Source organism: Temnothorax longispinosus, unplaced genomic scaffold (assembly GCF_030848805.1).
Source record: "Temnothorax longispinosus isolate EJ_2023e unplaced genomic scaffold, Tlon_JGU_v1 HiC_scaffold_94, whole genome shotgun sequence".
NCBI lineage: Eukaryota > Metazoa > Arthropoda > Insecta > Hymenoptera > Formicidae > Temnothorax > Temnothorax longispinosus.
Genome location: NW_027270823.1, coordinates 12,397 through 29,720, shown reverse-complemented (window position 1 = coordinate 29,720; position 17,324 = coordinate 12,397). Strand labels below are relative to the sequence as shown.

Sequence of the window (17,324 nt, the reverse complement as noted above, 5' to 3'; positions counted from 1 at the left end):
AACTATATCTGTCCTTGTATAGACAAAGATATAGACAAGGATAGCACGCTACATTGCACGCACACATACGCACGATGCACACCGACATTATACTTTTATATTACGCTTCCAAATCTTGATTTGGGGGGTTTATCGATGTTTTTCTTGTTGTGCAATTCGGGGGAACTTGTTTTCGCGTTCGTACCAATGGTATATCTCTTATATGAAATACATCTTGTGACGAGCTGACAGCTCGCCGCAACTCGAGACGCCATATTGGGATAAGAATAGGATAAGGAAATCTGTATTTCCGTAATTTTTTCTCGTTTTCTATATAAAATCGGAGTTTCCCCGAATCATTAATGTATGTACTGCAATTCTGGAGAAGGATTTTTAATTCTGTCAAATTAATACGACGCTACGTGCGAATTTATATCGAAAACGAAAAAAAATTAATATTTTTTGTTATACGTGACGACCACCACATATAAATTCGACCACCATGACCTAGATTTTGATGCGTACTTTAATTCTAGACAAGAATTTTGCATTTCTATAAAGCCAATTAAAAGATTAGTGCTAAGAAAAAAACTGGAAAAAACCGGCTAGGATCACGGCTTTAGGATCACCTTAATAGCATATTATATAATACATTTTCTACTCGAAGTTCGGAAAATTCATAAGCGCGAAGTTAAGAGCGAAGGTTTTTTTTTTTTTTGTTGATCCGATGTCCACGTTGCGGTACCCAGCCCCGTTGAAAAGATCCAGATGGAAATCCAGATGATAATCTACATGGATAACTAGATAAATATATATGTGGATTCCTATGGATTTCGGATGGTTTTGTATGGATTTCCTATGGTTATCCAGATGGAAAACCGTACTGAAAAGGTACATATGAGATTCATATGGTTATATATATGGCTAACCATATAGATTTCCACCTGTATCCCAGATCGGATTTGTATGGTTTTCCACATGGTTATCTACATGTATAACCAGCTGCATTTTTTGGATGGCACTTCGTATGGTTTTTCATATGGGTTTTCACATGGTTTCCATATAATTTCTCATATAATTTTCCACATGGTTTTCTATATCGTTTTTTGACAAAACAATTCACTATTATCAACGTTTTTTTTTAAATAAAATCCAGGTTATTAGATAAATATTGTCAAAATCAACATGGATATCCAAATGGACTGTTACAAAAAGTAAATGATTATCCACAAGTTTTTTACAAAATACAGATATTTCCATGTAGATTTTGATAAAATTCTCTTAGCTATGATGGATTTTATAAAAATTTTGTCGATATTCTGGTACAAAAATCTACGTGGATCTTGTAAAATGTATAATACATTAGATATTCAATGATATTTTATTTGTAAAAATTCTACTCTTTATCGTAACATGATATTTAAAAAATCTAATATTGAAAGTTTATTTTTTCATATAAGTATTTAATGACTTAACTTAAACTTTACATAATATACATAAGTTATACATAATTATTAAATGTGTAAAATACAAATATAAAATAATAAATATAAAATTATTAAAATACGTAAATGTTATTATGTAATACATGATATTATGTAATACATAATTAATATAATATAAAATATGCAGTTTATTAGATCTAAAGTATACATAGTCCTACAAATACAGCATTGACTTTTTGACAGCATTACAATTTTTTTTTTCAACGAGAAAGTATTAAGAAAACGTTATTAAACAATAAAAACTTTTTAACATTAACATTATTAACATCTTTACACATAATTTTTTCACTTGTAGTTTATGAATACATTTTCTAAAAACAATTTTTCATCCAATTATTTATTTTATTCTGTAAAATTTTTTACCGATTTTTACATTTATCTGTACCAATGCATATTGGGTATACCTGATATATACTGCTGTCGGTGAACAGTCATGATAACACACAATTTTTCAACATTTCTTGTTTCTAAAAATTCAACAATGGGGTTAATATTCATAATTTTTTTTATGCTTGTAAATTCTTCAGAGAAACAGTTTTCTACGTTTATCTTTTTATATACAGTGTATTCATTATTGTTAGCGTCATCAATGATAAATTGTTGTATGTGGATAAAATGACCGTTCACCGTTTGGGCAAATGAATTATCGGATCGATAACAAACATTATTTGCAGACTTGAATAAACACTTATTTTTTACCATTCTTCCGTATGCCCTAGTACGCTCTATACACAAATTTAATTGATTTATTATTATAGGATCTACTCGTAATTCTTTCCCGAAATATCTGTTTATTCCAAATTTCTCAGTTCTTATTGTGCATCTATTTTGTAAGTAATAGCAATAGTCTAATACAGGTGAAAAATCTTTCGCTAAAACATGTCTTTCTAACATCATAATACTTTGCTTAATTGAAAGAGTTCTACATATTTGACTTAAGACTCCTTTAGCGGCATGCACGCATTTTATAATGTGCCCGTTGCCAGATTCAAATGGATAACAAAAATGTGACCAAAGTGGCCCCCAATCAGCAACACTCTGTGAAAGATGACTGACTTGATGGACATTAAAAGACATCGCACTCTCTCCATAATAATATTGTGTTAAGGCAACAAATCTTCTTAAAAGTTTATCTGCTCTACGTAATTCAGCATCACTAATGGAAGGTTTTAATAACAAATAATACCCTTCTACTAATAAAGACCAGTGCTGCACATAATTTTGGAAATTAGGTAATTGTGATAATACAGGCAAACTATAGAATAACAGCCAATTTTCCCACTCCGCAGCATTCCAATATTTACGATGGTAGATCGATCGCGATAATCGAACGAGTTTAGTTGGCACCTTGAAGGCTTTTATTTGCTTATCAATAATATCTATGTAAGAATTTGAAATTGAGTATGGCATATTTGATGAATCGAGCCAATATTCTGCGAATTGTTTTGCAATACCCAAATCCATGCAATGCATAGGGTCTGGTACAAAACCATCGATGATATCAAACTCTCTTAAATTCAATAATGGTGAAGCCTTCTTAATACCGAAAACCGATGTATTTGTATTTACTGCTTCTTGAATATGCTGTAGAGTTTGTTCGGCTGTTCTTCTGGCTGGAATTTCATTGAGTAAAGTGTATTTTACACTTGTGCCTTTATTGTAACGAACTAGTATTCCTGGATGGAGACACCAGTTACATCCATAGTACCCGTTAAACTGAGTTGTACCTTGCATTGTTGGCCGTGCTACAGCATCAACACAACAGCACAAGGCATATAAGTGAATTCGTCTTATTTCATTATTGATATTACAAACTATTCCATTTGTTGTCAAACTGTTCATGCTGTCAACAAAGGGACGTAAAAAATAAATCATGTTCGGTTTATCATGACCAAACCATAAGGAATATACTATTGATTTTTGATTACGCACATGCATTGGTACTTCATTAGGAATTATTTGGATTGGCCATATAGAAAATTTGGCGCTCTTGAAAATAGGCGACCCATCACTATTAAAAATTACTGTTAAGTAAGATTTTTTATGATCATCTGGCAGTGACGCAATGAACTCTTTATACTTTCGGCCATCGTGAATGTCTTGCAAGTTGTTATCAATTACTTGTTCTCTTTCGGCGATAACTGTAGTATAATAATCAGAGTTACTCTCTATGATGCTTTGGATTTCATCTGTTATATCTAATGTGACAAAGAAATCACGGTAACATGGGTCTTTTACATTAATTTCTTCTTCGCAAACCTGACAAAAAATTATATGATTGTTCTTACAAAATTCACCTATATGTGTTTTGCATGTTGGGCAAACTGCATGGTATTTAATTCCTTCTCCTGGATAAAATAATTTATCTATCATATACCGTGTATCTGGAATAAAAGGTGTAGCGACAAAAGTATTTAACATTTTACAAAGATCTGCTGTAGCCGAACTTGATAAACCGTACTCTGATAAAAATTTTAAAATCGCTAATAATATTTCGGCTTTATTTACAACAAAATTTGTATTGATAGTTTCATTTGTATCATCTTCCTGCAACATTTGTATTAATCTTGTAAACCGTTGCGGAATGTTATGACTATCATCTAAAACTTCATTGTAACTTTCATCCTCTTCACTGCTGTTAAAAATTTCATCATCAATTTCAATATTATTCGAAAACAATGAGTCCTACAAAACCATATTATCTTCAATTACAAGTAATTTTGATTAAACTAAAAAAAATAAGTTCTATACAGGGTGTCCGATAATTATTGACATAACACTCGTGTGCAGATAGAGTGGACTAAACTGAGTCGAAAAGTCCTCTACCATTTTGCAATTTTCGCAATAGTTAACAAGTTATTAATTATTTATTAAAAATCACCAATTTAGCCCTACTGCTAAATGCAAGCGCGTGCCGAGATACGACCATCCAGTATCATTGTTTCCAAGATCGAGGAGTTGTTTTCTACAAATAACATAAGAAATAGGGGAACAATCACAGCTCAAAACCGCCGCTCGTAGACATAATGCCTACGGGCTATGTAGGCCTATTTCTTGCCATTTGCAGAAAACAATTTCTCGATCCTGGAAACGATGACGCTGGACGGTTGTATCTCGGCACGCGCTTGCATTTAGCAGTAGACTGGGCTAAATTGGTAATTTTCAATAATTAATAACTCGTTAACTATTGCGAAAATTGCAAAATGGTAAAGAATTTTTCGACTCAGTTTAGTCCACTCTACCTGCACATGAGCGTTGTGTCAATAATTATCACCCTGTATATATTATTTGTGATAAGAGAAAAGACATGTTTAATTTTATTTTCTAAATGGAATTTTAGTAAAGTATACATAAAAGTAATACAATATAATACAATAATAAAAGCAATTTAATAAAACTAAGTAATGTGTCTGAAGTTTGCAATGTTGAGGGCAACAAAAAAAATTTTTTTTCAAAATTTGTTACCCAATCAATTTCTTTGCTTTAATTGCTTGCGTTTGACGTAAAACTAAGACACCTATACAGTTTCGAAAAATTTACATGTCCGGAAATACCCTTATAAGGCTCAAAATAGAGATTAAAGTATCTAAAATTTTTCGAAACTGGGGTATTTTTTATTTGCATCAAATGCAAGCAAATAAAGCAAAGAAGATTGCGTAAGCAATTTCGAAGAAAATTTTGTTTTCTTTGGCTTCAACATTGCAAACGTTGACTCATGTTCTTCAATATATAAAATTTTTTAAGTCAACCTTTTATTTTTAATAATTTTTTTTAAAACAATTTTGATATCAGAATTTGAATTAAATTTCAACATGATTGACGCAATATGAAAGGGTATATAGATATGTAGTAATGTATTATTATTAAACCACTGTTTGTCATGCCGCTTGTTACATATTATGTTGACATTCCATATAGCATAAAAAATTTCGCTGACGTGATATTTCAGCGAAACTTTCCTGAAATAATTTAATTTTAAAATTCTATATTTCAATTTTCAATGAAATATTTCAGCAATACAGTATAAATACTTCAAGGAATATTCCATATAAAATTACAAAAATGATTCTTTAGCCTACTGCACACGATGCTTTTTCTCCCGCTGGTTTGCTATGTAGATTGCGTACTTGCTATCGTGTGAGTAGCATTGCTGGCAATGCTGCTGACTGTGTTGCTGGCTTGGATTCAGACGAAACGGACTTTTGTACTAGCTCATACTTCGTGTATGAGCTGTCAATCGGTAAATAAATATGGAGCAGGCCATTGCTATTGTAGTACAACATCGAAAAAATGCAATTGCATTATTTTTAATTATTAATAAATTACGATATCATCGACGTTTGTGGAGTCAATTATATCAAACGTCAGAATACGTCAAACTTTTTTTTATTTAACCTAATCCTAATCAAGTTGTACAACTTTGTTTGGCTCTCACAATGAACCAGGACAAAACGATGGAAGAAAAATAGCACATGTTCTATCATGGAAATCCAGCAGATCTGTCAGCAGCGTGACAAGCAAACATATAATTTCTAGCACAATTGTTCACACGATAGCAAGCATACAAGCCAGCTAGCAATCCAGTAGGAAAAAAGCATCGTGTGCCGCAGGCTTTAAACATTTAATAAAATATTTCAAAACAATAAAATAAGAGTTAAGTCGAAAAAATTAAAATACAATAAAATAAGACTTATTAATATTTCACACAAGATTTTTTTAAATATTTCAAATATTGACATAAAATATTGTAAGAAACAATTGTAACTTTCGCAGTAATGTAAATTAATTTAATTTAATCCTTACGAAAAAATCCTCTACGAAATCTTGCAGAGAACTCCATAAGATAATCTTGCAGGAAGTTCTGCCGATTTTCTGGAGAACTTCTCTGCGGAATTTTTTCATAAGGAAAATTTATAAATTGTTTTACAATTTTTTGAGTTGGTTTCAATTAAGTTTACTTGTAATTTAAATTTTAAAAGTTTTTTAAGTTATTTAAGCACAAAACAGTGGAAAAAATATGTAGGAATAATTCATAAATCATTATCAGCTATAATATAAAAAAGTTTTGCATTTCTGTAATATCATGTCTCTTCCCTATTATAACATTTTTTATTAAAACATTTTTATTGCATTTACCTGCAAGTTACGTGCTTCAATCCTTTCTTCATAATTTAATTCATATAGATTTGAATTATTTGTAGAGTCTGCAATACAAATTATTTTCAAATTCTATAAACATATGTAAAGGGACTATTCAAGCATTACGTAAATATGTACAGACAGGAGATTGACGGAAATGTTAGTTTGCATACAGCGAAGTTAATTCAGGTGTTTATATTTTTTAAAAATTTACAAAATATTACTTTAAAGTTTTTTTGAATATAAAAATAAACATGATTTTATAAGGTCGTTTTTTTGGTAATGCTAAGTCACACAAATTCCATGACTTCCCGAATTTCTACATGATTAAGAATATTCCATGACTTTTCCAAACTTTCCAAGATTTTATGACTACTGGACTTCTTGCCTTGTTAATTAATAATAAATTATTGTTTTATACATGAAAAAGAATGTATTATTTTGAGAAATCACAAAAATGAAAAACACACAACTTTTATGGATTATTCATTACAAAAATAAATTGTTAATTTAAATAAAAAAGTTCGTATGAGGAGAGTATTTTACTTACAGTGAAAATATTACAAAATACAATATAACGTAAGATATTTTGTATCCTGCCTCTACCCTCCTGTAAAGAATTGTAAGAAATTCTAAGTAGTATTCACGAATCATATAAGCACTGTATATTTTTTGAAATGCCTCCTTACTAAATGTTTAGGCTGCATGGATGAAGAAAGATTCAAACAATCTCCAAAATATGTTTACGTAACACTTGAATGGTATTATGTTTCTACAACAATATTCTTTATGCAAACATTCCTATAAAAATATTAGAAACAGCAATTTTAAAACTGTACTAATGTTATAGACTAATAAATTTCTACTATTTTGCAAGATTAAAAGGTTTAGAAATATACAGGGTCGGCTATTTTAATTTACCCACTAAAGTAACTTTTTAGAAAAACATTTACAGAAAAATGATTCAGACAAAAGTTACATGATTTTAAGGGGGACATAAGGTAGTGTCATTGGTTTGATCGTTTGAAGATCACGTAAAGGTTGAGCGATATGATATATTCGATATATTAATTATAAAGTAAAAAGTCGAACCTTTAAATATTTCAGCTTTTATTCGCTGTCAATCAGTGTCTGATGTCTCGGGAAACTCGGGATCCCAAAAACCTTTAAAAAGATTATATTTATTATATATATATATAAAAAATAATAATAAAATAAAATATTATACTTGGTGGTGTATTTGGTCGCTTATATTTGTGTCGATGTCGCGAGATTTGATTTTTTCGTTTTTGCAATTGTTCTTCCGGCAATCCCAAATTGTTATAATACTAAAAGTAAAAATCGAATATCACGAATTACTTTTTTATGAGAAAAATATTTATTTTTATTTATATTTATAATTTTTTTATTTATATTTATTTATTTATATTTCTTTATTTATTCATATGTTATATACTATACTGTTAATATTGCATTACCTCTCTGCATTCCCAGCAATCCGAGCCCTTCAGCTTTGCTCTGTCAGCTTTACATCGTATGTTAAGATGTTTTGTAATGACCTTTCTTTTTGACCTTTTAAACTTATTCAATAACGTCTTCTTTTCAGGTAGCTTGTTTTCTGTGTCATCCATATCATTTAAATTTGTAACTTGTCAACATTTATTCAATCGCCAAATAAATGGAATGATTTGCCATGCAAGAATGATTCGATTATTGAGGTAAAAATAACTAATTATTTTTAATAAACAATTCACTCAGAAAATGGTTAAAACAAGTTAATTTATTAAAAATTTATCTTAAAAAGTTCTTTTAAGTAAATATTATTTATACATATAATGGTTAATATGTGCGCAAAATACATTATGCTTCTGAAAAGCATATTAGTCAATTACAATTGTACAACAATAATGTATACAAATTATTACAAGTCCAAATTTGTTCGAATTTAGCGCGTTCTCAAAAATATCGACTCGTTCGTGAAATCGATAGCGTAGCGGCGACCACGGTGCCGGAAGCTAGGAGCGCGCTACCGATTCTCTTTTGTCGTTACCGGTCCGAGCTTGCGACGCGACGAGCCGCGTTCCGCGCCATTCGCTCAAGGTCTAAGGGCCAATTTCACCAACCACAGTTAGCTTAACCGACGGTTAAAGTTAACAGGATTGACCAATAGAAATGAATCCACCCTGCTTTCTATTGGTCAATCCTGCTAACTTTAACCGTCGGTTAAGCTAACTGTGGTTGGTGAAATTGGCTCTTAGATACAGTACGCACGTTTCGAGATCGTGGTTCTTTTGCTCGATTAGGAAGATTCGTTCGAATAAGCGTAATCCCGATAAAGTACGATCGAGTTAGATCGTTCGGTCGTATACATTAATTGTACGAGGCGTGATTCGGAAAATACGGAAGAATATTCTGTTCGGAAAGTATCGCATAAAGCTGCGCCATGGAATAAGTACTTTCGGCCTCGTGCCCGCGTTAACACGCGTGGTGTGATTCTCGAGATCACGACGAAATTGATTCCTGCGTGCGTGCGTTTTCCGTGGTTATTACTGCCTAAGACAAAGAGAAAGAGAGAGCGAGAACATTCCAGCCGACGCCCGAAGGACGAAGGACGCGTGCTTAATAAGAAGGACGAATTCCGCTGGCGCTCGAGAATTACATCCCTGGTTAATGCAGCCTATGACGATCGAGCTGAGTTCTTCAACGTTAAGTACTTCGTTTCTTTCTTGTCCGGGTCTCGGATAAGCGTGGACCACGCCATGCGGGCTCTTTCAAGCCCTTCCGATTACATCGGATAACGCTGTCTAATGACGGTTTCTATCGCGAGATAGATCGCAATATCGATAAGCCGCGCATCGGTTTACGCCACGTGTACACGCATTAATTGTATTTCTACCGAATTCCGCGTTGTTTTTGACTCGAGACGCTTCGTTGTGTTTATGTCGGTACGGTAAAAACAACCTTGATATTTGATACCTCATTGTTTAGCCCGTCACGCGGGTCTCTTACGTTCCAGTAACAAAAGTAAAGATTCTCGGAAAAGGCATTACATGTTATACCAAATTATATAGCGTTCTATTAATATTCATTTATATTGCTTAGTTTCGATATACGTTGCGCATTATTCAAAGAATTAGTTCAAGTTTTCGTTGCGAGATAGAAAAGTAATGTGATTTGCGATCACGACACGTACAGTGTCTTAAAGAGGCAATAATAACATAATTATTGCCAACCTTTATATTATATTTAATTTGCTCTTTATTTTTAGGATATAAGGATGATTATCCTTCGACTTTAAGTTAAAATGTGCTATTATTCTATGTGTTTGCCATTTATATTGATTACTATTGTATGCTTTATTAATATTGTGTCTCTGCTCATCAGGAAGAGCTTTTGTAAATATACTGAGATAACTAAATCCCTGTTGCTCGTTCACCTTAGTAACATTTCACTGCTTGTATTCATTCTATTTTAAACATTTTGGTCCTTCGAGCCGGATACGGTGTACGGCTGCAAGATGAGACTCAGTCATATTGAAAATCATATAGATCAACAGCTCACCCTGATGGGCATAATTGCAAAAACGGTTGATAATTTATTGACTATTGGGCGGGAAAATGTTATGCCGCATATGGTGCACACGCGTATTGCAGATCTACAAGATAACTGGGATCAGTTCTCGATACGACACCATGCCATCGGAATGGCTGTGCGCGGATTAAATGCAGAGGAAAGATTAAGTGTAATCAATCACGCGTATTTTTCGGAAGGCTTGTTTTCAAAGACGCATCAAAGCTACCTTCGGGAAATAGATAAGTTAAATTCTCTACTCGCGCCTGAGCATCCCGCGCCGGAACAAGTTTCAGCAACGCCTACGACTTTTACTCAACCTCTTTCGCGAGAACAAGAGTCAGTACCGCCTTCGACTTCTACGCAATTTCGTTCGAATAATCCAGATTACCATTATCATTCACGTTTGCCGGAAATCGAGTTGCCCAAGTTTGACGGAGTGCAGTCTAATTGGTTATCCTTTAAGGATCTATTTAGTTCAATTGTTATAAAACGCCCTTCATTGACCTCTGTCGAGAAATTACAGTATTTAAAAACGAGATTGTCCGGATCAGCTGCCTTATTACTTAAAAATACTACGCTCACCTCTGACATTTTCAAAAGGCTTGGGATGCCTTAATTGCGTTTTACGAAAACACTAGATTACTTGTTAACGAGGCTCTTCAAGCCTTATTTTCTTTGAAACGCATGACGAAGGAGTCACATAAGGAAATGGAAATGCTTTATACTAATCTCACTCAAATATATCGTACGCTGGAAACTTTACAACGCCCTGTAGAAACTTGGGATGATGTATTTGTTTTCACTGCCGTTCAACGTCTGGATTCGGAATCTGTAAAGGCTTGGGAGAATCATTTAGGATCGAATAAACAGCCCCCCACTTGGGAACAATTCAAGGATTTCTTGTTTAATCGTTTGCATTCTTTACAAGCATTTGAAAAATGCACACTGGGAAAATCTGTTCCATCTGCCAAATCACATTTTTCGGGAAAACCAAAGGACGATAAAGCGGGTAAGAAGAATTCGTGCGTGATTTGTTCGGCGAAACACTACGTAGCCCACTGCCCTCAGTACACCGCTAAAACTATTGAACAACGTCTAGCAATTATCGCGAAGCATAAGTTATGTTTCAATTGCCTCGGTTTACACAGAGCATCGGCATGTCGCGTAACCACGCGATGTTTGAAGTGTGGGAGCAAACACCACACCACCATTCACAAATTCAAAGGGAAACAGACCAATTCGGATCAAGCTACGGCCAAGGCCGAACCACAGACGGATTCATCTTCTACTTCAACGAAGGAACAGGCGTCACAGTCTACTTCTACCAATACGAATGCAAAGGCTGTGAATTCCACTTCGGTCTCACAATTAACATCTGTATTATTAGCCACGGCGCAGATCATAATCGAGGGCCCCAACGGGGAATTTACTAAGGCTCGTGCGTTAATAGATCAAGGATCAGAGATTTCCTTAATAACGGAAAAAATTGTACAACGGTTAAACCTACCGAGAAGACATTCGTTTATTCCTTTGATTGGAATAGGAGCTGAGAAAACCCGTAAAACAAGAGGAATTGTGAATTTCAAGTTTAAGCCACATTTCAACAGCGAGTACGAAGGGTCTATTTGTGCTCACATCTTACCAAAACTAACAGCTTCGTTACCTTCTTTGCGTTGTGAAGAATCAGCATGGGAGCATCTGAAAAATTTACAATTTGCAGACCCTAAATTTACAGTTCCAGGTTCTATAGACGTAATTCTGGGAGCAGACATTTATAGTAATCTCATTGAAGAAGGAATTGTTAAGGGAGCTGTGGATACTCCACTCGCACAATGCACAAAATTAGGATGGATTATTTCTGGTCCCGCAGGAAATGCTCCTACCTCTTCCCTTACTCAAAGTCTTCACGTCTCCATTGATCGGGAGCTATATGATTTAATTCAACGATTTTGGGAGATGGAAACGGTCCCTTTCTCGAATAATTCGTCATTAACTGCTGAGGATCAGCAATGCGAATTGCACTTTCAATCTACGCATACTAGAGATGCCAGTGGACGTTATCAAGTTCGACTGCCTTTTAAACAACCGGCCAACAAATTAGGCGATTCTCGTATGAAAGCCGTTCAGGTGCTGAATAGTCTGTCAAAACGATTAACTTCAGATTCTAGGTATGCGGAAGCTTATCAGGGGTTTATGGACGAATTCGAAAAGTTGCAACACATGACGCTAGTTCCAGAATCCGATCCGGAACCTCAATTAGTATACTACTTACCACATCACGGAGTCTTACGGGAAAACGATCTTAATAGAATCCGAGTAGTCTTTAATGGCTCAAGCCCTACGACCACGGGATGTTCTCTGAATGATCTGCTACATACAGGAGCTAAACTTCAAATTAACGTATTCGATGTTCTGGTTTGGTGGCGACGATTTCCTTATGTCTTTTCGTTCGATATGGTAAAAATGTTTCGTCAAATTCTGATACATCCCGAAGATCGGGACTTTCAACGAATTTTGTGGATTCTTCGATCAAAAGGAATCATTACCATTAGAACTTTTAACTGAACACTGTGACTTACGGATTTATCTGTTCCCCATTCTTAGCCCTTCGGACAGTGATACAATTGATAAAAGATGAAGGTATGAAGTATCCTCTTGCGGTCCCAGTCTTGAAAAAGGGCCGTTATATGGATGACGGATTCGGAGGCGCTGACTCTATTAAATTGGCACAAGAAACTGTCAAACAGGTAACTCAAATCTGCGAAGCAGGCGGGTTTCAACTGCACAAATGGGCTGCTAATCACACAGAAATCCTAAGTGCAATTCCCCCAGAACAACAAGCTATTACATCTCCTGTTAAAATAGAAGAGAAAACGACTGTACACGCATTGGGATTGTGTTGGGATCCTCCTACGGACACCTTCCACTTCACAATTGAATTACCGGTTACTCAAATAATTTCGAAACGAAGTATCATGTCAGTCGTCGCTAAAATTTTTGATCCTCTTGGACTGCTCGCTCCAGTAATTATAACTGCAAAAGTTCTCATACAAGAATTATGGACTCTGAAACTTGAATGGGATGACCCTCTACCGACGCTGTATCTGCCAAGTGGAATAAATTTGTAAATCAGTTACAAGAAAATTACGAAATTGCCATTCCTCGATGGATCGGGGTAAAGATTAATCATCGCATTGAATTACACGGATTTTGCGACGCCTCTCAGCAGGCAATTGCTGCTGTGGTATATATACGTGCCACAGATATTAACGGCGTTACAAAGGTCACCCTGTTATGTGCAAAAACAAAGGTAGCACCACTTAAGCGTATTACCATACCTCGTTTGGAACTCGAAGGTGCAGTTCTGCTCACGAAACTAAGTTCTCAAGTTTTAAAGGTTCTTGAATTAGCCAATCTACCTCTTTTCTGTTGGATAGATTCTGAAGTCGCAGGTACCTGGATTAATGGACATCCGTCTCGTTGGAAAGACTTCGTGCACAACCGTGTAGTCTTTATTCAGGAAACTATCCCACATGCTCAATGGAGATTTGTTTCAGGTAAAGAAAATCCAGCGGATTGTGCTACACGTGGGTTATCACCCGGTCAACTCCAAAATTTTGAAATCTGGTGGCAAGGACCGCTCTGGCTTTCAGAACCATCTGAATCCTGGCCGAACAAGTTACAAGCTCACAATGCCGAAGTAAACTTGGAGGAACGTCCAGTTAAAGTTGTTACTATCGCCAAGGATTTGAACTCTGATTTGTGGGATCTCTCAGTTCGATACTCGAACTTAACTCGTTTATTGCGCATCACTGCTACATGTATGAGAGCAGCCGCTCGATTTCGACGGACAACCGAGATACTCTCCGAGACACCATTGACTCCACAAGAGTTAAACAAAGCAAGACTCTTCTGGATAAAGATAGTACAACAATTGCATTTCAAACATGACTTGCAAACCTTAGCTTCCGGTAAACCTCTTGATAAATCTAGCCCTCTCCTTCGACTAACACCAATATTAGATTCCGACGGATTTCTCAGAGTGGGAGGCAGACTCCATTCCGCTTTTCTTTCTATGAATACAAGGCATCCGTTTATCTTGCCTAAAGACTCACCTATTACTAGACTGATAATTTCTGACGCTCACTTACGTACTATGCACGGAGGTACACAAATAACGACGAATTTTATACGGTCGGAATACTGGATAATCGGAGGACGGGCTCCAATACGTTCATTAATTCTGAAATGCATACGATGCGCACGTTTTAGACAGATAAGAGCACAACAATTGATGGCGCCGCTTCCGGTGGAGAATCTAACTCCATCTCGTGCTTTCTTAAATTCTGGCGTGGACTACGCAGGACCTCTAGTCCTTAAAACTTGGAGAGGAAGGAACGCCAAGACATACAAGGCTTACATAGCGCTCTTTGTTTGCCACTCCACATCCGCAATCCATCTCGAACTGGTGACAGACTACACCACCGATGCGTTTATTGCTGCATATAAACGCTTTACTGCTAGAAGGGGAATATGTGCAACCCTGATGAGTGATTGCGGTACGAATTTTAAGGGAGCTGATTCTGAGCTTAAAAAACTTTTTGCTGCTTCTTCCCAGGAATTAGGAGAGTTGGCCACCATCTTAGCCAATCATGGCACGCAGTGGAAATTTAATCCACCTGCTGCTCCTCACTTTGGAGGTAAATGGGAAGCGGGGGTCCGCTCGGTTAAGTTCCATCTCAAGCGAGTGATAGGAGACACCTTGCTTACATTCGAAGAGATGAACACCTTACTGACTCAAATTGAGGCTACCCTCAATTCGCGACCTCTCTGTCCACTGACTGACGATCCTGACGATCTCAGTGCGTTAACTCCCGGACACTTTCTGATTGGAAGTGCTCCAACAATCATTCCAGAACCTTCTCTAGAGTCGGTTAAAGTTGCACGCTTATCTCGATGGCAGATGATCCGACAAATGCTAGATAGTTTTTGGACGAAATGGTCACAAGAATGTTTGCAACGGTACCTGTCCATTTATAAATGGAATAAAGTCTCTCCTTCTTTAAATATCGGTTCTCTTGTATTAGTCGTAGATGAAAGGTATCCTCCATCCAAATGGCCCTTAGGCCGAATAATAGATACGCATCCCGGCAGCGATGGGCATACTCGAATAGTCTCGGTGCGTACACAAAATTCTGTATTAAAGCGACCCATTGTAAAAGTTTGCCCGTTACCAATTCAAACAGAAGTATTATAAATGTTCGTTGACCCTGGTCAACGAAGGCGGGGAGAATGTTCGAATTTAGCGCGTTCTCAAAAATATCGACTCGTTCGTGAAATCGATAGCGTAGCGGCGACCACGGTGCCGGAAGCTAGGAGCGCGCTACCGATTCTCTTTTGTCGTTACCGGTCCGAGCTTGCGACGCGACGAGCCGCGTTCCGGGCCATTCGCTCAAGGTCTAAAATACAGTACGCACGTTTCGAGATCGTGGTTCTTTTGCTCGATTAGGAAGATTCGTTCGAATAAGCGTAATCCCGATAAAGTACGATCGAGTTAGATCGTTCGGTCGTATACATTAATTGTACGAGGCGTGATTCGGAAAATACGGAAGAATATTCTGTTCGGGAAGTATCGCATAAAGCTGCGCCATTGAATAAGTACTTTCGGCCTCGTGCCCGCGTTAACACGCGTGGTGTGATTCTCGAGATCACGACGAAATTGATTCCTGCGTGCGTGCGATTTCCGTGGTTATTACTGCCTAAGACAAAGAGAAAGAGAGAGCGAGAACATTCCAGCCGACGCCCGAAGGACGAAGGACGCGTGCTTAATAAGAAGGACGAATTCCGCTGGCGCTCGAGAATTACATCCCTGGTTAATGCAGCCTATGACGATCGAGCTGAGTTCTTCAACGTTAAGTACTTCGTTTCTTTCTTGTCCGGGTTTCGGATAAGCGTGGACCACGCCATTGCGGGCTCTTTCAAGCCCTTCCGATTACATCGGATAACGCTGTCTAATGACGGTTTCTATCGCGAGATAGATCGCAATATCGATAAGCCGCGCATCGGTTTACGCCACGTGTACACGCATTAATTGTATTTCTACCGAATTCCGCGTTGTTTTTGACTCGAGACGCTTCGTTGTGTTTATGTCGGTACGGTAAAACAACCTTGATATTTGATACCTCATTGTTTAGCCCGTCACGCGGGTCTCTTACGTTCCAGTAACAAAAGTAAAGATTCTCGGAAAAGGCATTACATGTTATACCAAATTATATAGCGTTCTATTAATATTCATTTATATTTCTTAGTTTCGATATTACGTTGCGCATGATTCAAAGAATTAGTTCAAGTTTTCGTTGCGAGATAGAAAAGTAATGTGATTTGCGATCACGACACGTACAGTGTCTTTAAGAGGCAATAATAACATAATTATTGCCAACCTTTATATTATATTTAATTTGCTCTTTATTTTTAGGATATAAGGATGATTATCCTTCGACTTTAAGTTAAAATGTGCTATTATTCTATGTGTTTGCCATTTATATTGATTACTATTGTATGCTTTATTAATATTGTGTCTCTGCTCATCAGGAAGAGCTTTTGTAAATATACTGAGATAACTAAATCCCTGTTGCTCGTTCACCTTAGTAACATTTCACTGCTTGTGTCATTTGAAACAAAATTGTGTATTCATAATTAATTAATGCAGGAAACATGGGGAAAGTAGACCTCGAAGAAAAGTAATCATCTCCCTGTTGTTGATCATAAGGGATTTTTATCACATTTCACTGCTTGTATTCATTCTTTATATAAATAAAGAAATATGGACAATAAAACCTATATTTTTTATATTTAATACCCATAATATTTATAAAAATATTTAAAAAAAGAATGCAATTATTTTTTACAAGTAATATTTTATTAATTTGTATTTGAGGATGTAACTCCCAAAAAAGTAAAAAAAGCTATCCCTTCCACGAAAGTATAAAACACTTAAGCAAGCAATTATTTAATAATAGTTCAACACAAAATGAAAACTGTAAAGAAAGTGATACAGACAATAAAATAAAAAGAATAAATGGTACGTATTTTTACTACTTACAACTACCTACTATAGTGTTCACATAA

General features: G+C 35.9%; 3 protein-coding genes and 1 long non-coding RNA gene across 4 annotated transcripts; 2 read left to right on the top strand and 2 right to left on the bottom strand.

The window, feature by feature from the left end:
- Positions 1 to 1,746: 1,746 nt before the first annotated feature.
- LOC139825107 (uncharacterized) lies at positions 1,747 to 6,685 on the bottom strand. Its single transcript, XM_071797635.1, has 2 exons — positions 6,621 to 6,685; positions 1,747 to 4,169 (listed from the first exon to the last, which is right to left on the bottom strand). Exon 2 carries the CDS (start codon positions 4,038 to 4,040, stop codon positions 1,860 to 1,862), a length of 2,181 nt encoding a protein of 726 aa, XP_071653736.1. The 5' UTR covers positions 4,041 to 4,169; positions 6,621 to 6,685; the 3' UTR covers positions 1,747 to 1,859.
- Positions 6,686 to 7,592: 907 nt separating this feature from the next.
- LOC139825108 (uncharacterized) lies at positions 7,593 to 8,303 on the bottom strand. The gene is made up of 3 exons (XR_011735466.1): positions 8,102 to 8,303; positions 7,852 to 7,951; positions 7,593 to 7,787 (listed from the first exon to the last, which is right to left on the bottom strand). It is a non-coding gene; the product is annotated as an uncharacterized lncRNA (long non-coding RNA).
- A 1,837-nt stretch (positions 8,304 to 10,140) lies between these two features.
- LOC139825105 (uncharacterized) lies at positions 10,141 to 12,834 on the top strand. Its single transcript, XM_071797634.1, has 3 exons — positions 10,141 to 10,718; positions 10,835 to 12,611; positions 12,691 to 12,834. Exons 1-3 carry the CDS (start codon positions 10,141 to 10,143, stop codon positions 12,832 to 12,834), a joined length of 2,499 nt encoding a protein of 832 aa, XP_071653735.1.
- A 4-nt stretch (positions 12,835 to 12,838) lies between these two features.
- LOC139825103 (uncharacterized) lies at positions 12,839 to 15,453 on the top strand. The gene is made up of 2 exons (XM_071797633.1): positions 12,839 to 13,219; positions 13,330 to 15,453. The coding sequence occupies exons 1-2, from the start codon at positions 12,839 to 12,841 to the stop codon at positions 15,451 to 15,453; spliced, it is 2,505 nt and encodes an 834-aa protein (XP_071653734.1).
- Positions 15,454 to 17,324: the final 1,871 nt, after the last annotated feature.

Coding starts and splice junctions, on each gene's coding strand:
- LOC139825107 (XM_071797635.1), bottom strand. CDS start 4,040: ATGTTGCAGGAAGATGATACAAATGAAACTATCAATACAAATTTTGTT.
- LOC139825105 (XM_071797634.1), top strand. CDS start 10,141: ATGAGACTCAGTCATATTGAAAATCATATAGATCAACAGCTCACCCTG. Junction 10,719..10,834: donor ACCTCTGTCGAGAAATTACA/GTATTTAAAAAC, acceptor CGAAAACACTAG/ATTACTTGTTAACGAGGCTC. Junction 12,612..12,690: donor TTAACGTATTCGATGTTCTG/GTTTGGTGGCGA, acceptor TACATCCCGAAG/ATCGGGACTTTCAACGAATT.
- LOC139825103 (XM_071797633.1), top strand. CDS start 12,839: ATGAAGTATCCTCTTGCGGTCCCAGTCTTGAAAAAGGGCCGTTATATG. Junction 13,220..13,329: donor CTCTTGGACTGCTCGCTCCA/GTAATTATAACT, acceptor TTTGTAAATCAG/TTACAAGAAAATTACGAAAT.